Source organism: Rhinolophus hipposideros (assembly GCF_964194185.1).
Source record: "Rhinolophus hipposideros genome assembly, chromosome: 4".
NCBI lineage: Eukaryota > Metazoa > Chordata > Mammalia > Chiroptera > Rhinolophidae > Rhinolophus > Rhinolophus hipposideros.
In genome coordinates, this window is record NC_138050.1 from 3,694,200 (window position 1) to 3,719,120 (window position 24,921).

At 42.3% G+C, this 24,921-nt stretch overlaps 1 protein-coding gene across 3 annotated transcripts in view; it reads right to left on the reverse strand.

The window, feature by feature from the left end:
- The window catches only part of FRY (FRY microtubule binding protein), a 441,344-nt gene that overhangs the window by 313,078 nt on the left and 103,345 nt on the right, over positions 1-24,921 (reverse strand). For 2 of the 3 annotated variants that reach the window (XM_081045755.1, XM_081045754.1), the window contains exon 1: positions 18,389-18,708. In XM_081045755.1, the coding sequence (XP_080901881.1) occupies positions 18,389-18,593 (205 nt within the window). In that variant the 5' untranslated portion in view covers positions 18,594-18,708. Of the gene's footprint in view, positions 1-18,388; positions 18,709-24,921 lie in introns of those variants that run through there. The other variant, XM_081045758.1, reaches the window with a different exon arrangement.

Consider the following 24,921-nt stretch of genomic DNA (forward strand, 5'->3'; position numbering starts at 1 on the left):
AGTTATTAGTTTAAAATAGATTGTTATACCTTTAGGATATGTTATGTAATCCCCATGGTAACCACAAAGAAAATATATATAAAATACACTTGAAAGGAAATGAGAAGGAAATCAAAACATGTCACTACAAAAAAAAAAAAATCAACTAAACAGAAAGTAAGGCAGCAAGGAAGATAATGAGGGACAAAAGCTATAATACTTACAAAAAACAAAAAATGACAATAGTAAGTGCTTCCCTGTCAGTAATTGCATTAAGTGTAAATGGATTAAACCCCTCATTCAAAAGACATAGATTGGCATAATGGATTAAAAAGAACAAAACCAGAATCTAATCATATGCTATCTACAAGAGACCTCAAATCTAAGTATCTAAGGACACAAATAGGTTGAAAGTGAAAGGAAGGAAAAAGATATTCCATCCAAATAGTAACCAAGAGAGAGCAGGAGTGGCATACTAACATCAGGCAAAATAAACTTTAAGTCAAAAACTGTTAGAAGAAACAAAGAAAGACATCATATAATGATAAAAAGTTCAATTTACCAAGAAGATACAGTAACTATATATGCACCAAACATCAGAGCTCCCCAAAAATATGAAGCAAATATTAAGAGTGAAGGGAGAAACAGACAGCTCTGTAATAACAGTAGGAGAAGTTAATATTTATGAACAGGTTCCAGTCCACTGCCTGGCATGTAGTAGGTACCAAAAGTGTTTGCAGAATGAATGAATGAATGGATGATCTGGTTTGTGATTATTTTATGAATCACAGCCATTGGTTGGGGGGGTGGTGGAATCAATGTGGGAAAATGAACCTAACAATAAAAATTATAAAATTTACTAATAGGGAAATCAAGATCAAATTAGGCAAAGTGATGCTAGTCAATGATTAAACAGTCAAAATTAGTATTTAGGGACTCCTCAAAAGTCTACATTTTAAAGGTGTTCAGAAGGATAAACAAAACGTATTGCACTTAAAAACAGTATGAATGGCTTACATGCTCCTGGGTGTACCGTTGTTGCTGCCAGGGGTTGGAGGTTACTTAACTGAAGATCAGTGCAACCAGAGCTGTCTGTGTTTCTGCTGAAAACCCCGTCTGGGGTTCACTTCCCAGAACAGTCGTTTAACTTCACGAAAGTGAAAGTGACTACAGGTAGGAGTGACCCTGATATCGGCCTGGGCCAAAGAACTTTTCCAGTTTACCTGAGTCACCCTTGAGAACCTCAGCATGCACAAACATAACTTCTGAAGCCTGGGAATTGCCACAGGAGAGGAAGATGAGGTGGATATAACTGAAAGGATTCGCACAGCATTTTTCTGGGGTCTTAATTACTTCACTTTTGGCAGACAATCTTGAGCCTGATTACTGTTGCTACAACAACAACAATCATTTGGTAGGAGCAAAGAAGGTAGCTCCAAATGTGGCCAGAGACAAGGAAATTATGGCAAAACTCACAACAGTGTTTGGGAGAGAAAGTACAAGCAGATGAAGATGAGGGTATACCCTCCGTCACGAAATGTGAAGCACCAAACTGGAGCAATATCTGCATATGAGAGTTTCCCACTGAAACTTCTATGACTGTCATGGACTTTTAAGTGTGCATTTCATTTCTTGTTCTCTGGTAAACAGAAAGATAAGGTTCCCATTTCTCTGATGAACAAACCAAAGGACAGAGGTCACAGAAATAGTAGACTTTTGTCTCCTAGAGCCAGAAGATTTTGTTTTCTTTTGGATCACTTTAAATTATGCTGTTCTTTTAAAATTTACACAACTAAGTAGTTAGGTTATTCTACATGTACATGCTTTGGAATTCCAATGTGTGGCCGCAATGACTCTCTTCCACTATATAATGAATATTGCGTAAATTCCAAAAAAGAAAAAAAAAAGCAGACAACAGATTGAATATTTAAGTAGTAGCACCTTTTTCACAGTGACTACAAAGACAGACTTAAAATTGAGTTAATTTATTTCTTCTGAGTCAATAAGCACATTTATGACATCTGGAAATAGGCAGCACATTAGAACTTTGGGGCCAGAAACAATGCGTGCGATGAGCCCAGGAGGGTCTTTTCAAAGGAGCAAACTGACCTCCACAGAGGTAAAGTGAGTCACCCCATCATGTCATTAGTTATGGAGCCTGGATGATGAAGTCAATTCTTAGTGTAACTTTGAAAAAGTAGTTGCTTTACCTTTAGGAGAAAATGTAGCTCACTCTGTAAGACATCTATCTCTAAAAATGAACAGAGTTTTAAGAGGAAGAGAAAAAATAGAGTGCTTTCATATTCGTAGCTAATTATCTCAATTCCAGTCAGCCAGAGCACACCCCGACCCTGGAGGAGATGGCACCATCCCAGAGTAACCAACCTAAAAGTGGCACCACGCCTCAGATGATTAATGTGGAAATACATATTTGATTACGGACATGACAAGTCAGGAAGGCTAGACCCGCCAGGAATAGGTGTGGGAAGAACTGTTATTAAATATTTACACAGCACCGATGTACACTAAGTATAATGGTGCCAAACACATAAAGTCCTCGCCTTAAGGAGTTTGCTGTCAGTTGTAAAGCTGGTTAGTCCTGACATATTTATGTTGCTTCATCAGGTAAACAATCCATTCCAGACATCAAAGAACCATCATTTCCACACTTTCTTAGGAATAGGACTTTGTACTTGATTATGTAATGCTAAAGTTGCAGACGTGAATACTACTCACTCTTAATAATTTTAGGAAAGTCACTTTTCTTTTCTGAGAAACTTATGGTTATCTCTTTTGGTGGAGTCTCTTTTCATTCTTCCTACTTAATTTTTAAATATTGTTGCAAAAAACACCATTATACTCCATGCTATCATGGCAGATACAATACCAGCGAGAGTGGGGTGCATTAGAATGTTCTGGTTCTGTAAATCTATGTTAGCCAAAAAGAAATTGTCAAATAATTACAGCCATTCATGTATGAAGAGGCAAGGTGAATTAATAAAGAATACTGACTCAGAAACATGATGCATTGAAAACACGATTTGATGGAACAGCTAACATCAGCTTTATCCAGGACACCTAAGTGGAGAAAGGGAAGTGGGAAAAACAATGCTCCTTTTGACAGAAACAGATGTTAGCTAGTGCAGATGATGCTCAGAGGATGCCGCATTATACTCATCGCTCACTTAAATCTCCAAAGGATTTACAGTAGTTAACACTATGAGCAAACGCCCCTGGGGAACAGGGATATCGTAAGGCAGGAATAAAATAACAGGAGTCCGGTGATACGGGATTTGGAGAGAGGGAAAGGCCACTTTCCCTGGAAAATGAATACAAAGGAAGACGACTGCTTTTTAGGAAATCATCTAGCTTGGTGCATGTTACTGATAGCTTAGACAGACCTTGCAGTTAAGACAGACAGGCAAAGCATTCATTCACTTCATTTATTCATTCATTCACTTCATTCATTCATTCATTCATTCACGGGATACAGTTTTTGCCTCCAAGAGGCTTGGAGTCTGGGCAGAGAGGGTAGCAATAACAATACGTATGTAGAGAATTAAATACCATGATAGCACGATGTGCAAAAACCTATGGAACAAAAAGTGGGATGTAACTAAATGACCTGGGGTGGGAATGTAAGGGAGTTCGAGAAATAAGGCAACATTGAGCTCAGTTGAAGTAGACTATGACAGTCAGAGCAAAGCAAGGTGGGCCGATGGGGAAGCCTGTGTGGAGACCCCACCAATGAAGGGACAGCAGGGCCAGAGAGCCGACAGTGGGTGGGTGTGACTGGCCACACTTAGAGGCCAGGGGCAGGGACCATCGAGCCTGGGGCCAGACTGGGAGGGTTCTGGGTCCTCAACGCCATGTTCAAGGTGCAGGTGTGATTCTGAAAGTAAAGGCGCTGAACTCCTTCGGCTTTTTCTTGTCTTGGAAGCTCCTTATCTGTCCTTCAGTTCTAAATGATAGCTTGTGAGGGTTTAAATGTCGAACTAGTACGTGGCTTGTACACCTGAAACTAATTTAAAAAATAGATTAACAAAAAGAAAGTAAAGGGGCTGAAACTTGCGAAAGGCAGCATCAGAAAGAAAAGGCAGGGTGCTAGAGATGATCTCAGGTGTCTAGTAGAAGAACCTAGCAGTGGACGAGAATACTTTGGGGACGCAGTTCTAGACTCCAGAGGGGCCCTAAAACCAATAGTCTCTTGGGTTCAGCTACTATTTGTATCCTACTTTCTAGGGCAGACGCCAGGGTGTAAGGGTGGCCAAATTACATACCTAGAGTCACACTGTTAATGGAAGGGCCAAGTCTGACCCAGCTCTGGGCGGGGCACAGCTTTCTCCTGGGCACCCACCGTGGGCACACATCACTAGAGAAATGTTCAGGAAGGTGAAAAAAATAGGAAACTTAGCTCTTCTATTCAAAGAGCTAAGAATTACAGTAGTAGGACGACAGAAGCAGGACAAAAGACAGTCAACTTAACAGGAGGAATCGCACAGATATATATTTCTTTATACAATAGAGTTGGTATCTTCCTGAAAAATGTGCCGCATTTTTGTAAAACAAATTATTTAAAATGAATTATATAAGAGAATCTACTAATTCATAGCATGGATAATTTATACACTTTAAAATGACTCTCTGATTTTTATAATTAAACTATCCTTTAAAAGAAACATAGCTATACTATAAATAGAATTGAAAACAAAGCTACCCTCATTGAATAATGCTATCCAGATAATGTGAACTTATCACAAACTACTCTGGGTATTAAAAATATAAAATAATGTGGAAGTCTGCTAACATGGGATGGTCTTACTTCCTGGTCCTTAAAACTGTCCTCTGTTAAATACCACTGGAAGATGGTGAGCAAAGTTCTCTGGGTTGTTCCAGAGTAAGCTTTGTCCTCTATGTGACTTAGTTATACGGGTCACTGATCCTGGTCAAGTGAATACAAACATGTTTCTGACAAGAGAAATCCTCTTAAGACAGGGAATCTGAGTCTTATCTGCAGTAATGAGTCTACCAGAGCTTTAACTAACCGAGCTTCTGACAAAAATGCTGTCTTCTTACACCATGAGATGGTCTGAGCAATAGGATGATGGGGAGATGTTTAACCCCAATCATGGGGGGTCTTTCCAGGGCTTTCTTTAGAATAAGGTACCCTAGATATCTGAAAGGAGAAAGAACCTGCCACTGGACTCCAACTGCCTCCCGCAGAGGATGAATCTTGGATACAGAGTTTCTCAAAGAATGAGCTGAAGATCCCCCTAAGTAGAATCAAATCATGACTATTAAAGGTATATATTTCTAGACCAAGTCAAAGCTTGATAAACCATCATCTGAATTTCATTTTAATAAGATTTCCTGATTTTAATAAATACCCTTATCATCACCATGAGCTTAAAGGGAGTCGTCTCAGATGGCCTTAGATTTGGATGAGCCCTTCCATTGGTTTTGGATGTGACATGATCGGGCTGAAGAAGAGCTTGGGAGTAGGAACTGGAAAGATCAGAATTGCTCTATACAATAGAGGGAAAAGAACACTTTGGAGACATTGTAGTAGAAAGAAATTTAAAAGGACAGAGGGGAGAAGAAAAGGAGAAAGGAGCCACTAACATGGCCAGAAGTTGAAGAATACTGGTAGAGCGAGCACTGAGAAAGCTCAAATGGTAGGGTGGCTGAAAAGGCTTTTAAAGAACGGGGATGTCTAATATTAAATTGAAGTCCTTTATGCTGAATAAATGTCTAAATCCTAGATTTCCCTTGCTCTCCCGATATCCAGTAGACTCTGCTATCCACACAGAGGCTGTGGATATGGTTAAGTTTTTGTTTGTGGAAATCAAAGAAAGAGGAAGATAATGAGAAAATCCATAAACGGCAAAATAAGAACAAACAAACACAACATTAGTAGAAGCAGAAACATAAGCACAAGGACACGTCCCTGAAAAGTTACTGAAGGCTTGGGGTTAGGCCTAGGACTTGCGATAGGTATTGGCATGGAAGCTTGATCAATTTTTATTTAAATCTTAAGAATAAACTGCTCCTGGCTGACATTTGGGTTCTGTGAGGTTCTACGATCTTCTTTGCCTTCTATTACTTTAAAATGAACAAAACAAACTCTTCTGTATTTTCAAACTCTTGTGCTTAGAAGAAATTAGCATTTTCTAAAAATTTGCTTTATTTTTAGCTTTTCTAGAATCCTTTTCCCAAAGCAAAGATTGTTTACTGCATATACCTTTAGAGGTGTAGAATGGTCCATTAGACAACTTTGTACCGGGGGCCACACAAAACATCAGGGTTTAAATTGAGTGCTGACAATTACTTACAAAGTACTGCATTTGCCCCAAATGAGCAAAATATTTACTTTTCAATGACAGAGGCAGGCACACAGGTGCTCCACGAGCATATGGAGGCCAAATGTATCCTCACAGACCCTTTAATCAGGGGACTTACAAGTTTTTACTGATTTTTTATTAGGGATTTGGCTACAGCCTGCATGGAAAAAAGATATACCTTCCTGTTCAATTACTAAAATATATGGTATAAAGCTGCTTTGAGTTACAACTTTTTGAACATGAGAACAGAATAAACTTCAGAGACTATCTGGTGACGGGCACTTCAACCAATGAGAAATTGTGAAATCTTATCCTGTCTCATATTTGCTCTCAATTTTTAACAGATTATTTTCCATATGCCTCAGTTTCCTCACTGTGATGTGGGAATAATAACAAATCTCAGTCTGTGAGGGCAATGAAAACTTAGTAAACCTTTACCTTTCAAAAGGAACATATCTCCAGACCTGTCTCCCGCCCCCACCTCCACCTACCCCCCCAACCCCTCACCCCCCACCCAGCTCCAGCCTAGAAAATGTTTGTAGAGGGCCAAGGTTTCTCCCTGGATCACATCTCTGAGGAGAGTCGCGTTCTGTGTGGTTTCCTTGAACTACAGTTTCCTTAAACTGAAATTCCCTTTCTCTCACCTGATTGTTTCAGACTTTTTATCTCTTAGGGACAGATGAGCACTGAAACCAGCTGAGCCCTGGAGCCATGCCCCCGGCTGAGTGTGGCACCAACGGGGACAGTAAGTGGAGGTGGAATAAACACAGACTGGCTGGTGGGTCACGTGCCTCTGGGACCCACAGGGAAAGCTGTGGGTATCATTTTTCTCCTCACTTTCTATGTTCACAGAAAACAACCCAGAGGCCCTTCAACTGGGTCTCGGTGATGGTCTCATGGGGGTTCGACAGGGAAGCAAGAGGCCCTGGATATCAGCTGTCTGCAAGGGTCTGTCTTTCCTCCTCTGCAAAATGAGTGGCTTGAATGAGATGCTCTCTAAGATTCCTGCTAGAGCCATCATTCAGTGAGTCTTTCTCCTGCACTGTGCTGCCTGCCAGTAGCTTAATTTCTTGTCTGGACTCTCAACAGCACGACCTCTAAGCATGTTTTGCAGTTTGAGCTCTGAAAAAATAGCAAATCCCCAGGACTCAAAGGCATCTCTCTGTAAGATTCATCATTAGGAGGGAATCAAGAATTCAACTTTTGAAGAAATGCCATAGGTTCCCTAAGATGCCTTATCATTGAATTAAAATGGCAACAGTCATGACCGAAAACTGGAACACTCACTGATCTCCAAAACTGGCAAGACCCAAACTTGATGAATCGACATGACTTAAAAATGGGTGTAGCTCTCCCTACTTTCCCAATAATGAAATTAAAATATTTTGCAAGTGAGGTATACTTCTCACCTAATCATATTCCACTTTGGATAAAATTCATGGCAACTTATTTTAAGTCTTAAATGATGCGACAGTTTCTTCTGCCACATTTAGACAGACATCACCCCCATCCACTCAGCAGTGGGCAGCACACAGCCGTGTGTGCGGTGAGGTTGGGAGATTTGGGCCAGAAAAGGGGTGGCAGGCCAGTCGGCTAAGCAATCTCTATTTTGGGCACACATTTTATGCATATTAACCTATCTTATAGTGTTTATTATTCGCAAACATCTACACTTTGAAGAAGCAAAACCATAAATATATAATACAACTCTACGGTAATCCCGAGAGTGTTGGATTTTCAAGTCCATTTTCCATATACCGTATATTTAAACATAGTGAAAGCAACATGCAGCGCTGGACTGCTATCTGAACATCAGGATTTTATGTTTAATGTCTCTCTCTGCTGCCCAAATACAATTGAACTGGATCCTAACATTGTTTTAGAGCAATCAAGTACAGACTGAGTTAGGGAGCCTTTCCAAGGAGGAGTGTGATAAGAAGTCCATGACTCTCTCTCTTTCCCCCTCTCCCTTGCCCTCCCTCTCTCCCTCCATGTGTCTCTCTCTGTCTCTCTCTCTCCCCCTCTCTGACTTTGTCTCTCTCCCTCCCTCCCTCTCTCTCTCCCTCTCCCTCCATGTTTCCCTCTGTCTCTCCCTCCCTCCCTTCTCTCTAGCTCTCTCCCTTTATCCCTCCCTCCCCTCCCCTTCTCCCCCCTCTCTCCCCCCCACTCCCTCGCTCTCTCTTCCCCTTCCCTATCTTTCTCCCTCCCCCACCCCTCACCGCTCCACTTTCCTATAGATCCCCAGAGAGGCAGTGGTTGGGTACAGATATATAATCCCTTGTTGTCATTAGGGAGGAGGATGAAACAGAAACCCTCTACTTCCTATTCGATCTCCTGTTAACTCATCATTATTTTCAATGTTTGGAAACTTTAAAAGAACCTTTCAAAGAGGAAATCATTACGTATCAAGTAAACACCGATCACACTCATACCCCACTGTGTCCTAACCGCCAGGTGACATTTACGGAGCTTCCCCACTTCCCACAGACAAGCACCATACTCAGTTCTGTATCTGCAAATCATCTTGCCCTGTGCATACCAGTAACATTTCAAAGATAAAAACCACATACATATTCCTCGCCATGGGAGGGGACTGTGGAGGTAGGTGTCTCATTGTTTTCTTATGGTTGCATTTTTTTAAAAATTATTTTCTTAGGCTCCCTCTGCTGAGCACATGGGACAAATTCTGGATGGGTTTCCTCTGCAGGCTTTGAGTTTGAGATGCCCCTGTGCCATTCAGTCCTTCCTTGGCACGAAGTGTAATGGAATTATACTGCGGCCCCCACCCCATCGAGGCAGATTGGAGGCCATCTGCAAAGGCTGTCGATGCGGACGGCTGCTCTCTTCCTGTCCATCCAGGTTGTGCATGTGAGCGTGTTGGCTATAGAATCAGAGCTGGTTTGTTGCCCCTAGAATACACAGATCAGCTAAGCATGCAGATCTCAGTCACCTACTTTTTGTTAAGGACCAAACGGCATGGGGACATCTGACACAGCAAAGCCCTTTCTAATGTGGCAGAAATTAAGACAACATGCAAGGCCCTCGCTTTGGGAGGTTTTCAATCTTCCCAAACTGCATAGCCTCTATTTAAATAGTTACATAATGGTTTATGGCATCATTGTTAAAAGTAACTTTTGGCAATATTTCGTTTGAGAAATTGCTCAACTGCTCTTTATTTTGGGTGGATGTGAGTCAATGACCAGAGAAAATAAGTAGGCTCACCCTACTTATTTTGGGTGAAATAAGGGTTGGGTGGGAACTATGGCTCACCCTAGTTCTGCATACTGCAGCTTCTGTGCAGCACTAAGTATCATCTATGATATTCACTAACTTTTATTCATTGGAAATCTATATTTTCCCAAATTACTTGTATTGTTGGAGAGCTCTGTTTTTAAGGACCCAAAATGTCTCTCCTTCACCCAATTGGCTGCCTCTAACAAGCACCGGGGCTTAGCCCGTTCAGGCTGCCATACTTGTAACAAGCTACCGCACAAACATTTCTTTCTCCCAACTCTGGAGGCCGGGAAGTCTCAGACCAAGGGGCCGCCACGTCCATGCCTGCTGAGAGCTCCCCTCCCGGTTTGTAGACGGCCATCTTTCCTGACGTCTTCACAGAGCCCAGGGCAGAGCAAGTCTCTAAGTGTCTCTTCAGAAGGGCACTAATCCCATCACGAGGGATGGGATGGACTAACAGCCTCCCCAAAGCCCCACCTCCTAACACCATCCAGTTGGGGGTATGGCTTTAACATAAACGGGGGGGGAGGGGGGGTGGCACAAACATTCAGCCCATAGCACATTGTTACCATGTAAAACACTGGTCAAGAGGCGGCAGAGAGAGTGCTAGTATTTTACCCTGTGGTTCTGGGGTGGGGGGTTCAGAACAAAGACCTGCAGACTGTTGGGCTCGGCCTCTGCCCATCTGTCTGACTCATGAGAGTACGAGTGGGAACCAGGAGGAAGCCTGTACAAAATGGAACTCAAACCCGGCACCATCAGGAGACAAAACACAGGCTGTCCTCCACCGAGAACATGCTGACCTTTGAGAGTGGCAGTGGCTGGTGTGTGAGTGGGAGGGGACTGGGTGACAAGAGGCAGGGATAGGGCCGGCCATAAATAGCTGCCTCCTGCTTCCTTCATGTGCAACATGGAAGACCTTAAGAAGAACTCCAATTTTTGAGGGTCTTTTCTGGTTCCTTTATATCAATAGTTCTCGACCAAGAGATGGGACAAATGTATCTGGGGAAAATGTTCACCATGCAGTTAGAAGCAGGGCCCCAGCCTACACTTACTAAATCAAATTTCCAGTGCCAGTATCTATGGATTCTGAGAAAGCTCCTCCAATAATTCAGTATTTACACGTTGATTGTGAACAAATGCCCTAAATTGATAAATTAATATTCCCTTAGTTACACAGAAGTTCGAAAATCTCAAAAGACTAGAAACCCTTCGAATCTTGAGATTATAATGCTAAGTGAAATAAGTCAGACAGAAAAAGCAGAGAATCATATGATTTCACTGATATGTGGTATATGAACCAAAAACAACAAAATAACAAGACAAACAAATGATAAACAAAAACTCATAGACACAGACAATAATTTAGTGGTTACCAGAGGGTAAGGGGGGTGGGGGGAGGGAGATGAGGGTAAAGGGGATCAAATATATGATGATGGAAGGAGAACTGACTCTGGGTGGTGAACACACAATGGGATTTATAGATGATTTAATACAGAATTGTACACCTGAAATCTATGTAAGTTTACTAACAGTTGTCACCCCAATAAACTTTAATTAAAAAAGAAAAGAAACCCTTCCTGAGTTGGGCCTTTGGGGAGGGACATTCGACTTACCACCCTTTCCCACTTAGCTATTTGCTACAGGGTGCAGAAAAGAGGCACAAATTACAAAAAGTAACCAGCCTCCAGCAAAGAAACCCTGAGAAGTGGGGGGCACAATGGAGGTCCCCTGGGACTTCACTGTAGGCAAATCCACTGCCAAGTAGGGCTTCTGTGCCAGATGACATGGTGTCAGTAAGTACTGCCATTAGCTAGTGCAACAGGGAGGTTTACATACTGGTTGCCATGGAAGCTTGAATGCCCAAATTCACGTCCCCTGCTCTCCTAGTAAAAAGTTAGATATAAGGACAAATTACTGTATCTTAACCAGCCCTTGCACAGTATTTTCACCTAAAACACTCAGCAAGATAGTTTATGTTTTTGTTGAATAGATTTGTAGCCTTTCTCAAGTATATCTTCCATTTATCCTTAGGCACATATTTTGATACTTAAAAATGTTTCTTTCAATTGGATCTTTCTTTCCCATCATGACTCTAAAAAGCCATCCAGTACTGATTATCCAGGAAGATGACTTCAGTCTTCCTGAAGTTTCCGGGTGGGAGGGAGGTGTGTGATTTGGTAGCTGAGGAGCAGCAGCCGTACGTCTGGACTCATGACAGCAGTACGCACCGTTAGGTGTGTCCTCTGTCTCTGCTCTCATCTCCCAGCGTGCTCTGCGGTACACCTGACACTCAGCTGTTCAGCATGATAACGTAAACGCACGCCCCACTTAGGATGGGAAGGCTTAAAATGGTGACTAGAAACTACTCTGACCACCTTGTGATAAGAGTTTTTACGTGTATGTCACCTTAAAGTGGCTACTCATTCACCTTTTTGTAACCCCATTCCCAAATCTGTGTTTTTCTAGATTTTAAAGAGAAGTTGGAGGTATTCTAGTTAAATTTTTAAGGCACGCATTCTTTAGACAGTCCTAAAATATCTGAAGCAAAAGAATATTGGGATATGGTCATTTCTTACACAACTGAGTCACCAAATGGCCATCTCCTCTGAAATATTTGTTAAAACTATGTTATTTATGCAGGCACCTAAAATGCTTAAAAAGCATCACCGAAGTATACTTAGTAAATACAAAATTATGTGGTTGCAAAAATACATAATATTTTCATAGTGTAGATGCAAATACATACTTAGAGCATTTTTTAAGAATGGGAAGAAGAACAGTTTGGGATCTCAAGCCAGTAAAATTATACATTTAGTATAGATCAACAAAGGAAATGAATTGCTTTGAGGTCAGACGTGATTAAGCTACCTCCCCATACACTGACACTGATATAGTGCGTCCGATTCAGAGCCCTGCATTTTTCTTTTCTTTTTTCTTTTTTTTTTTAATGACAAGGAGAAAAGCCTGAAGTTGAGATGTAAATCTAATGCTTCTTTCTTATGCTGGGTTCACGGTCCCTGTACAAAGGTAAAAACATACTTCCCTTTGCTTGTAAATCTGCATATATTAGAGTATTAGTATTTTTGTTTTCATTAGAAGTAACTGGATTTCTACTAATAGCCTCATTCAGTTTGTTTTCATTTCTTTTTAGAAAACAAAGCAAAACGTGAACAAAACTTCATCCCCTGAATAAACTTGTCCAATTAATAAATTTGGCTATTTAAGTAAACAGGATACCTAGGTTTTTGTTGCATCATATTTTTGAGTAAGACATGCCATGACTATTTTAAATTAAAATGTTAAATGTTGACTTTCAAAAGTTTTCAATGTCTAAACACTAAGTATTTTAAAAGATTAATTTCAAGTGGGGAATTCATTTACAATCTCATATATAAGATATTTTTAAAAATCATGAGTGCAGACCAGTTACCTTCCTATTCTAAGTTTTAGTTCAAAGAAAAGCTTAAGGGCTGAATTTCCAAAAACAAGACCGACAGCAGAGAAAATTAGGCAAAAATATCAAACACAGCAAGGCTACCACTAAGTTTATAAAACACAGACATTGATGGTCCTAATAGTGAACAATTTTCAGAGGCTTTTCATGACAATACTCCAGTCCAACGACTCATGTTGAGAAAACACATGGATACTTATATTACGAAGAAGTCTCCATGTCATTCTCTTCTGCGAGAAAATTAAAATGAATGGGTCTTTTCGTGGCATCTCATTAGATAGAATTTGCATTAGCAAAGGGTCCAATTAGCAACTTCAAATAACTTTCCAACCATGAAAATTTGCAGGGTGTTACAATTATACCCACTACCCACCCATTAAAAGAAAAAGTACTAATTATGAAAACAAAACCTTTAATGCCACCAAAGACTAAGAGAACGCAGTTAATCCCAGTTGTTCATCATTTTGTCGGCATGTGTCATCTCGTTTGCATTTGGCACAACCCGCAGAACTGGTCTGAGGGGCCAAATGACTTGTCCCAGGTTACATTTTTAGGAAGACGAACTTGCACCAGTTGTGAGACGGCTACTCACTCTGTGACATTCATTGGCTGAAATCCTTTCAAGAGCGAAGAGGTTCAAACCCTGGCTGGGGAGTGGCCCACAGAGTGGTCGTGACACCTTTATTCTCGCATGTCTTCACCTCGCCTGCCTAAGTCACCACCTCTTAAGCGCCTAGCGTATAGAAAGCCTGTGGTGGGTGCCCTGGGGAATCCCAGGTGTATGAAAAAGGTTCCTGTCGTCCCAAAGTGGACCCACTGAACCCAGGCACAGCCTGTCACAACTGAATACCATCCCAGGAAGCATTCTTCTCACAGCGCATCTCCAGTTAGGCCCTGACCAAGTTCCCCATGTCCCGTGAGACCCTCCAATGTCACCAAATGCACTAGTCAGTGGGATTCCGGAATGCCAGAATTCTGAGAGAACAGAGCCCTGGAGGAGGTGTGCTTAAGCCCAGTGTTTCCTGTGCCTGCGGCAGGCTCTCAGGATGAAGCCGGAACCCGACCACCCATCCTGACAGTCTCCTTCTGGCCTCCCTGGAGGAGGCCAGAAAACATGGAGCCGCCAGTGTTCTAATGGTGGCCCTGTGTGTCCAATAAAAACCCACACATGAGAAAAAGAAAAAAGCAGTTTTACTTTAGAAATGCTTGCCATCTGTCTGACTGTAAAAATAATGATGTTATATCATTTTTTTAATTGTGGATTTGGAAAAAAAAATGTCTTTAGAACAGAACCGTGTTAAAAAGAGAGTGGAGGTGAGCCCACATGGCGCTGGATCTGCTATGCGAGTCCTGGCCAGGGCTCCCCACATCCCCTGGCCTGAGCAGTCCCCATCACGCCCGGCCCCTGACTAAGCAACCAGGAAGTTCACGGGACTGCCTGTTTCTCCAAGCAGATGGCTCTGTGCTTTTCACAACAGACGATTGTAAAATCAGGCTAGTTTCAAGGACTGCCTGATTCAACTGACCAACTGGCTGGCTTGAGTGCTGAGGAACAAGCCATCACACCTGGCACCTGAGCCCCACTTTCTTCCATGTGCAAGTGGTACTCATTTCAATCCCACGTGCTTGTGGAGGTGGCATGTTTCAGGACCACGTCTCTCTCTCCCTTTTGTTTCTGTAGCTGGGATGAGCCCACAGCAATGGAGCTGCTGGAATTCTTTCATCACTATTAACACCTGGCCTCATGAGACCTGAGGCTGGAGAACTCAAAGGAGCATTCCATTGTTGAGGTTTGTAATGCAAGAGAAATTGTCAGTTTTTGATGTTTTTGTATAAATATGATTTTTAAATGTATTGGATTTTTCTGATGATTCGTTGCTGTGAGGATGGTGTTCCTTCACTCCTCTATTCAAGAAGTACTTACTGAATTACACAATATGCAAGCATCCTGCTAGTAAAATTCTCTCCCATCAGCACAGACCGGAAACTGTCTTACCCTCTGCTCTCTTCCTGAGGTCTAGGGTAGTTCCTGGCATATGGAAGAATGCTGCTACATTTTTCAATAAATGAGTTACACAGAGACAAGGGTTACCTGCATTTCCCAGGAATCCTTATAACAAACATCAGTATAAAGACCTTTCCCTTTGACAGTCTATCTGCCAAGTTGTTCCTATCTGACAACTCCGGCCCTAAAGGGTGGGCACAGCTTAACAGCCAATTAATTAATGAACAACCCGATGTTGACCAAACACCTACTATGTGCAATTTCCCCTCCTAGACAATCGGGCCATTGAAGGACATGTAAGACACAGTCCCGATTTTCTACCAAAAACAGTAGTTGCCACAAAGTGACAGAGTGACCACTGACCCCAGGCGCAAACTAAGGCAACAGATACAGTCCCAGGGAGGAGCCTTTCTCGGAGCTTTATGTGGTGCTGAGGCCAAGCAGGCAGTGGGCACAGAGGAAGAAGACCGGTGCCGCTACACAGTAGGAGACTTGAACTGGGGCCCAAAGCCCAGGTGGAGAATGGAAGAAAGGGCATAGTAGGAATGCAGCTGTGTGTGTGTGTGTGTGTGTGTGTGTGTGTGTGTGTGTGTGTGTGGTAGGGGGTGACGGAGCATAGCATGAAAACAATCGGGAAGAAGGCAGAGCATACAAGGCATGCCCAGAGTTAATTCAGTTCAGGGCAATGTGAGTCAATTGAATAAATGTTGATTGAGCATGTACTATGTGCCAGGCATTGTGACAGTACTAGGGATACAATGGTTAACAAGACTGATATGGGCCCTGGCTCACTGGCTGCTGGGAGATACAGGCAAGTAAACAGACAATTACAATGCAGTGTGACAAGTGCTGTGATAGGAAAAAGCACGGTGGTATGAGGACACAGACTGAAGCAGCCCCGACATGGAGTCAGGAAAACCTCCAAAAAAAGGACAGTTGAGCTGACACCTGACACCCAAGGCAGGAATTAGTGAGACGAAGCAAGTAGGGTGTAGAGCACTTGCCCCAGTGGAGCAGGTGAGATGGGCTGAGGCTGTGAGGGCGGAGGGGAGGGCGTGCTAACAGAGGGGCTGGCGCGGAAGCGGCAGCCAGATTAGGCGGCCTCTTGCACTTCACATGAAGGAGTCTGAACTTTATCCTAGGAGCAGTGCTAACCACTGAAGAATTTGAAGCAAGAGAGTGAAACAAACAGATTTGCTTTTTGGGCGTGTAACTGTCCACAGTGTGAGACAGCCCTCAGAGGGAAATGAGGGATAAGAACAGGGGTGATATGTAGCTGGATTCTCCAAGGTCTATCCCTAATACTGTGCAGAACAAAAGGAATATTTCATGAATGAATGAACGACTTGATTAAGCAATCAGTTGTTCAGTGTGGGAATGGAAATGTGAGACCTGAGATGGATGAAGTTGTCTGGGGGCGTGTAAGGGTCTGAGTGAATGCATGTTGGGACAACGACATGTTCACATGTCCTGGATCTCATCTGACAAGGGATACAGATGACAATGGAGACCAGCTTAGCAGAGGGAAGTAGCTTCAGTGCTGGGGTCCAAAGACCCGGTCTGAGCCAGTTGCCAGTTGTTTTGCCAGTTGTTAATTTTGAGCTGTGCCTTCATTTCTCTCTCCCTCAGGTCCCACATGCTCTCTCTTTTTTATGTGCAACTACGAAGCAAAATATCATGGAAATGGTTCTCCTAGTCCATGTATTTCTGTTTTCAGTTGATGTGTAGGAGCTGAGATAAGATTTGCAGCCAGTGGCATTTCCATTGTAAAAACAAGTACATGCAACCTGTGTGACAATGGAGTTGAGATTTAGTTGAAAGAGAATTTAGAAATCAAGCAGCCAGGGGTGTTCAAACTTTGGGCAGGTGACTCTAATGTGTCAGTTGGAGACCCTGGCAGATAGTTGGGAGGGGAAAGGTAAGAGCCATCTCCTGTTGCTGTCCCCAAGGAAGGGGAGCGGGCGGGGGTGGGATCTGGCTGTTTGGAAAGGAGAGAAGCCCTCAGGAAGGAGGGGGTGGGGCCATGTCCTTGGTGGAGAAAAGCTGGGAGAATCATAGCATGCATAGATCCAGATATATCAACCCAAATAATAAAGGAAGAGACGAAAGAATAAAGCAGGTGAAAAACAGGTCTGGGAGAAGGTTTGTGAAGAAGTGCTAGGGAACCAGCTCAACAAAAAATGCTTGTCATGCAGACTGAAGAGAACAGGCAGAAAACAACTGTGTTTTTAAGGTACTTTAGACACGTTAAGTCTCCTCCCAACAGCGTTTTTCCTATCACATCAGCCCTTCCTGCTGCCCCGGCACTCTCACACCCGCCCACCTGGCCCCCTCTGGTCTGTGCTTTGCTTTTTCCTGCACAGGAGTTTGAAACCTCTGACCATCACTGAACCAAGAAGAAATTCACGAACACAGCTTCCTTAAGAAATGTCATTTTTAGCTTGTGGCCTTCAGTCCCATTTTCTAAACTACCTCCTAGCTATTTCCTAAAGCAGTATAAAGACTCAGCTGTCAGAGGAATCAACATCATTTTTATGAAGTAAAACATGATTGGATTATTCTTTCCTTTTCTTCTACCATTGAGTTAGCTCTCAGCAGTTGGGTCTAATCTGTCCTCCATAAAGACTAATAAATCAGTTAATCACAATAAAAAGGCCACTTGCACTTTCTACCGGAAATTCCCACGCAAATAATATTGAAATCAACCTGACGAAATACTGTCCACTCTCCGGTGAGTGACCCCGCAGGTAGGGTTCACTGCCACAGGCACCAGCCCCAGTTCCCAAGTCTGTAAGACCTAGGCACAGACATCTAAAGCAGGCATGAGAGTCCCTTCATCAGGAGTAGAAGCCAAGAATCCTCCGAGGTCGCATACATTTCACCATCCACATTGTTTAACCCAGCACTTTTCTACAAATGGTTTCAGGCTCTGAGGCAAGACAGGAATTTGAAGCATGCATTTGAGTACTTAATGGTGTTAATTTCTGGGGCACACAAATGTCAGCTTCCCTCAACAATCCAATCATCTTGCAAAATAAAGAAAATATGCCAGAGAACGAAAGACACATGGACTTCTTCAGACCTGCCAGCCACGCTGTTCCTGACTGGTAATAAAACAGCTGCCTAATGACTGACCCTTAAAGCCGTGACCCCAAATAGAGAATAAAAGAAATAAGAAGGGGGTGCTTTCTGATCAAAGAAACATTTTTTTTTTTTTTTGCATTCAAACATGTTTCTTTGGTTACTTTAAGTAAGCTCTGAAAAGTGTCCTAAGTTAATTTTAAATGTAACCCAGCCGATTGTAACAAATGAAATACAGTCCTTGTTTGGTTTTGTTTTGAACCAGCAGGCATAAGTTTAAACACTTCCTACCTGGAAATATGGATGGTCTCTTTTTCGGGCGCCTCAGGTGAACGGGTTCCAAGTTTTTATGGTGTCTTTGAGGTCTTCCTCTAATGTCATGCCCTAGGAGTAGTTCAGGGGGCAGGCTGCTGCGTCTTGATGGCTTATAATCATTTTCAGTTGAATGTAGCTTGTTCTTCGTTCTGGAATATAAATTGCTGTCATCAACTGCCATGGTAGGAGATGCATTACAGACTCTTAACAAAAATCTGCGAAGCCAAAGCCAGCGGTGGCCACAGCCACCGCCACCCAGGCTCAGATGTTGCCTGCTCGGCCCACACTTATTTGGGAAGCTCAAAGTGGATAGGCGTGGACGTGAGCAGGTGTAGAATTACTAAGAGGCTCCTCCTTTCAACACTTAATAGCACAGGGGAGGAGAGATGCAAAAAATCATTAGGGGAATTTGAGCAGATGTGGCACACGCGTCCGTGCTCTCGCAGACGGTATTAAAAGGGGGGTAAGGGTTGCTGCATGAAATTTCTGTTCTATTGGCATAATGCCATAGAGCAAACACAACTCACTAGTTAAGAATGAATACCTATGCAAACTGTAGGGCTCGTTTTTTCCTAAGTTCCAAACTCTTACAGATTTTAAAATGTTCGAGAAACATTTTCACATGCCCTCATAACTTTTTGCTCCAAACTACAGACACAGAACACACATCCGTCTCTATTAAATTCCTTATTTGGCAGGCAGCCCACTGGAAGTTGGCTGGGAGATGATGAGGGATGGTGGGTGATCATCAGGAAGGAACCGCAGTGGGTGTGTGACCAGCTGCAGTGCCGGGAACCCAGCACCGCGGACCCGCCCCTTCCATCCTGTGCTCTACCTGGCAGATGGCTGCTCCCAAAGGTCAGCTGTCTGGCCGCGCAGTCAGAGGTCCAGCAAACAAGCCCCGACCGTGGCAATGACGATGGCCTCCACTCAGCAAAGTGGGTGTTGTTATCTTTGTGCGGCTTCTGCCTGGCTTTCAACTACAAGGGTCAATTGCTTTGGTGGTCTGAGAAAAGCAGCATTTACTCGATCCCTGACTTGACCTGTCACACATTTTCTCTCTCTTCTAGAGTTTGCCTTTTGGTGTCCTTTGTTCCCTTTCCCCTTGCTCTATTTCTGTGGAAATTATTCTTCATCTTTTCTTTAATCCACTGTACAGAAATCCTAACTCCCTAATTTATTGTCTCCAGCTAGGCGCAGGGCTATGCCCTCTGGGTCTACCCCTGCAGCTCCCCTCCCCCACACTCCCTCTCACACCTCTCCTGTTCTGTCTGGCTGCAGTGTGAGTCAGAAGATCAAGAAGATACCATCTGCCTTTTCTCTTCCCAGCGCCTGGGATCAGTACACACAGAACAGTATAAAGGAATTAGGGGTCAGTTCAGAATCACGGTTTGCTGTGCTTGCTGGAGGCCAAGTAGGTTTTATTATTTGTTAAAATGTAGGAGTTGGGTCTCTTTATCTAATTAAGGGTGCACTTGTACACTGAGAACTTTCATTCTCTATTCTTATTCTTCAGCAACAAGTCTTCAAACTTTCTAAAAACAAAAGCATTTTTTTAGCTAGTAAGTCCAGATTAGGGTTGCAATTATAACCCAGCAACTGGATTTACGTAATTAGATTATTGGGTTATTTTACTAATTCTGAGAAACACCTATGCCATTTTCCTCACAGGACTTAGAACTATTTTGCCAAATTGAAATGTATCCTGATTTTCAAAACAGTGAGTGGCTCATACCAAACTATTTTTAAAAAGCCTACAAGACTGCTTGAAATCTCCCTTAGCTTAATGAAAATACATTTTTTCTAGTAAAGAAATAAAAAGTATTTTTTAAAGTTTGAGATCATGACTTAATAATAGAAAAAAAAGAACATTTCCATAACCAAAACCTCAAGAACAGTATTTAAGTTTCAAATACACAGCTGGGTAGAGTCACAAAATATCAGATGCTAACTGGGAGAAATACAGCAGCAACAACAAGAGAATGTCAAGCTCCTCAGTGACTGTTTCTTTCCTAATCCACGGTGTCACCCTGGGTGTAAATAACTGTGTGTGACATGAAATGGGAGTCTCCGAGGAAGGGTGTGATCATTACACACTGTGTGCCGCAGGTCCAGCCGCATATCGTGCACAGGTAATTTCGTCATTGTTTTCATGAGGCTGGCTGGAAGCACAGAGTTGCGTACTTATGTACCTGGAATGCATTATAGTAACAGCCATCATTGACTGCATGCTTCACATCCGCCAGGTTGTGCGCTGAGCCTTGGACACACATCACCGCACTGATTCTTCTAATCACCCTGTTTGGAGGTGAGCACACTGAGGCACTGAGGCAGGCATCTCATGGGGGAGAAGAGCAGAGCATCGGGTTCACAGGATCCAGAGCGCATGGTCAAGTCCCTGCTTTATACTACAACACCACGATCCGTTACTCAATGTACATAAAATCTAAAAGAAATTGAAAAGTCTATCCCTGTTTTCCTAAAACAATTCTTGCTTTTCAGCAGATTCCCTATGTCAGCTATAGGGCTGAGGAATGGTCCAGCTGACCTGACTTGGCCCGCCCCATGTCACTGAGCTGTCAGTGGGTCATTAGGTTCATGGGATGAAAGTGACAAAAAAAAAAGGAGAATTCAGATTTCTGCTCTAATAATAAAGCATCCATATTGAGGCTTTTCATATTAAAATGCACTTAATTTAAGTATTACAGTTTCCTGAGACTTAAATTGTAATTAGGGAATAAAACACAACCCTGGGATAGAGGCACTCCCGATGCCCTGATCCTCTAAAAATCAAATGATGAGAAAGAGGCTGGAAAGCTCCCGACATGTTCAAATTAATCTGTCTCCTGCCCAACTCGTTCTTCCCTCATAGGGAATAAAAACACATAGGAATCTAGCTCAACAAATACATTTCTTTAAAGAGAAAAATGGAAACAACTTGAATTTGCCATTATAAAAATTTTAAGGCAATGAAAACAAAGAACAATATTTATTTAAAAGTAGTATTAAATCTGTGAACATGAAAAAAGTAAACTTTCCTTTCAAAATATTTAAACTAGCAGTCAACCTGAATGATAATCAACCACAGAAAATTTAGCTTGGTTTGATCTAATATTCGTAGAAATATTCGTAGATTTTATGTTAAGTCTACCCCTGTCTCTTTAGAAACAGCCAAAAGTGTAATTTCTTTATTTTTTTTTGCAGGCAGTTATCTGAATGATGATATTGGGCTTGGGCTAAGAGGATTCTCAAAACTTATAGCATAATTGAGTAACATTAAATATATAACTGGATACTTGCTATTCCTATACTTTTTTTATTAGTCTCAGGTGTACAAAACAATGTAATAGACATTTACACCCCTCACAAAGTGATAACCCCTCCCCCAAGCTACATCATGTACAGCTGTCACAATTCCATCGACTCTATTCCCGTACTTTTTAAACATCATTATGTTTTAAAGGTCTCCATTTTTCTAAACATCCAATATTAATCTCTTTTGAATTATTCTAATTTCTTATCCTTCAAGACGTTGTGTATTTTATATTAAATGATGTTCTGTCTCATGAACATTTTATTCTTTCTGGTGATAAGACGTTATCTCCTTTCTCTTAGAATGTTCAAATATCCCATAGAAACACATTTCCTCACTTTGCAGCCATGCGAATTTTGATAGTTTTTAAGTAGCATGACAGAATTATTTTGCTTTTTGTAAGAAAGCTGCAAGTTTAGAACTCTACAATTTTACAACGATAACCATCTTTCTCATTATCACCTTCTAAAGAATGGTCCACGAAAGACTTTAGATTGTTAGGATTCACCAGATTAGCTTCCCAATCTCAATCTGATTGCTATATCAAAAAACCTGCAAATGTTTCTTAGTTTTGAACTCCTTATTCAGTTTTTAAACAGTTTGCCACAAGGAAAAAATAATTGTCTAGCCGTCAGAATGATGGCTGTCACCAGCAGGGTCCCCCACTGACGTACCTGCCCAGGAGGTCACCGACCACCTGTAAATTCCAACACACCTTTGCAGGTGTTGGGACCAACAGCTGCAATATTCTCTAGGGTGTGATTATGGCTAAGGGAATCTCCTTAGTTCCTAAAAACACTGGAGACTTTTCAGTACTGAGCTCATTGACTCCATAGCAATGAACACAAAATTCTCTGTTCCCTTGGCTTCCATGGCACCTTTATATCCTGTGTTTCACTCTATGTCTCCAGTCCCTCTGCCTAGATTCCTCAGGGGCTCCTTAAAAGTCTATTCTCTTCCCTCTTACCCTCGCTCCTTCTCTTTTGTGAAGCCATTTATTGAGCGTCTACTATGTCCAAGAACCCGTTCTCGAGAAACTATTCATTGGGAAGGGAGCAGACCTACAACAAGCTAGTTATTGCCACGCCGAATGACCTCTCATGCAGAGGGACACATAAGAAGCTATTCGGTCAACTCTTCCCGCTGGAGAGGGGGATGATGGTAAGGGAAGGGTTTTCAGAGGAGAAGGGCAAGTTCACAAGGCAGATGAGGGGAGCCTGTGCAAAGGCACTAAGATGTGACGTAACACCAAATGTCCCTAAGACGGCAAGCTCTGAACCCCACCAGGGTATTAGATTGCATCATGCAAAAGGACAGGCATTGGGCAATGCTAAAAATGGGGCTGAAGGAAAAAACATAAATTGGCATTATTCTCTAATTTTTTAAACACCACCACAAATTAAACATATGGAAGACACCTACTTAAAAAAATATATATCTGTATTTAAAAAAACAAACTGGCTGCAACCTTTTTAAACAGTTTGGTAATTTCTAACAAAATGCAAAAAGATATTTTTAAAAGTCTGGCTCCAGTAAGTACCCTTCTCTTGAATCATCTTTATTTATTCCAGAATCTGTGCTACAGGGATTTGCGAAAGCAGACTCTTACACAAGTTTTTAATGTCATGCGGACTGTACCTTTTAAAAAAAGCTTTAGTACCAGTTCTTACTGGCTTGAAATTCAACTTCATTTACATTTGCATTCCTCACTGTTCAATTTTGTAAGTCTCAGCAGAACGCCTTAGGACTGCCTGGCCTTTTCTCAGATTCAGGTAGGGCTTAAGGGCACATTTTTCTGAGCTTGCGGTGCAGCATTTTGGTGACAGGGTACAACACCAGCAAACCTTCCTCCCTATACTATGGCTGACACACCCATACGGTCCATGAGAGGAAAGACTGAGAGTCCTTCGTCTTATTCTTCTGTTTAAGGGTTGAACTGCAATTGGCATTCATAACAGAATTGAAACTTTTGAAAATGTTGTCCAAACACTAGACAGTGTAACCTCAGACACGTGATTGCCAAAACCAGGTGGACAAGAGCCTGGTGTCACTGAGACGGCAGGGACATGCTCATCAGTCATCCGCACCTGTGACTACAACTTTCATCTCTGTGCTGATGGTGTCTAAGTCCAGTCCCCACCCCCAACTCCTGTGTTGGGTGCTAGGTCTGTATACCCATCTGCACACCCAACCTTTTCTGGTGGGAACTCAGCAGGTACAAATCTGCTCCCCACTCGCCAACCTGCAGCTCCTGAAATTTCTGATCTCACTACAATGGCCCCACCATTTACCCAGTGACTGAAGCTGTAAACCTTGGAGTTACTCTGCCAGGATGATGCCATGTTTACCCCTTACACATCTTCCATCTGTGTCATCTCCTGCATCTCTGCTGTCACTGCCCAGTGGTCTCATTTATTAGCTCATTTCTGAGCTATTGCTTTAGACTCCCAACAGGCCTGGCTACTTCTAGCCCTAGTTCCTCAAGCCTTCCACCTTTCACCTAGCATCTCGACACCTTCTAGCTTAGCAAATTACCTCTGATTAGTCCACTTCCCTCTTCAAAATGCTGAAGAATTAGACTGGACGTCTCTGATGTGCTGACCTGTCCAGGAACTCATAAGGCTAGTTTTAACCTTGACACGAACACTAGGCATCTATTAATGCAACACAAGATAACTTTAACATTTATAGCAGCCATATTTCCTTACGGTCTGCGGGTTTGACCAACCCAAACCCCAAACTTAAACACGGCTGTGGTCTCCCCAATACTGGACCTCAACAACTGACTTTCTGAAATGCACAGAGGCCTTTCATGCTGTCTCCAGGAGACTTCACTTGGTTGCTTTGGGTTCTTACATTCAGCCCTTGCTTCCTTCTACAAGTCTGAGGCTCTGTTTGGGGTATGGGGAGAGCAGGAAGGGTAGTATTTACAGATAAATCTGACAAGAGATGTGACAGATATATACAGTAAAACTAAAAATATATTCCTAAGAAGAATTACAGAAAACCTATATAAGTAGAGAGATATACCATGTTCACACGTCAGAAGACTCAATATTGTTAAGATATCAGTTCTTTCCAAATTAATCTATTGATTCACTGCAATCTCAATCAAAAAGACAGGCTGCTTTGTAGAAATTGGCGAACTGATATGAAAATTCACATGGGAATACAAAGGACCACAAATAGCCAAAAC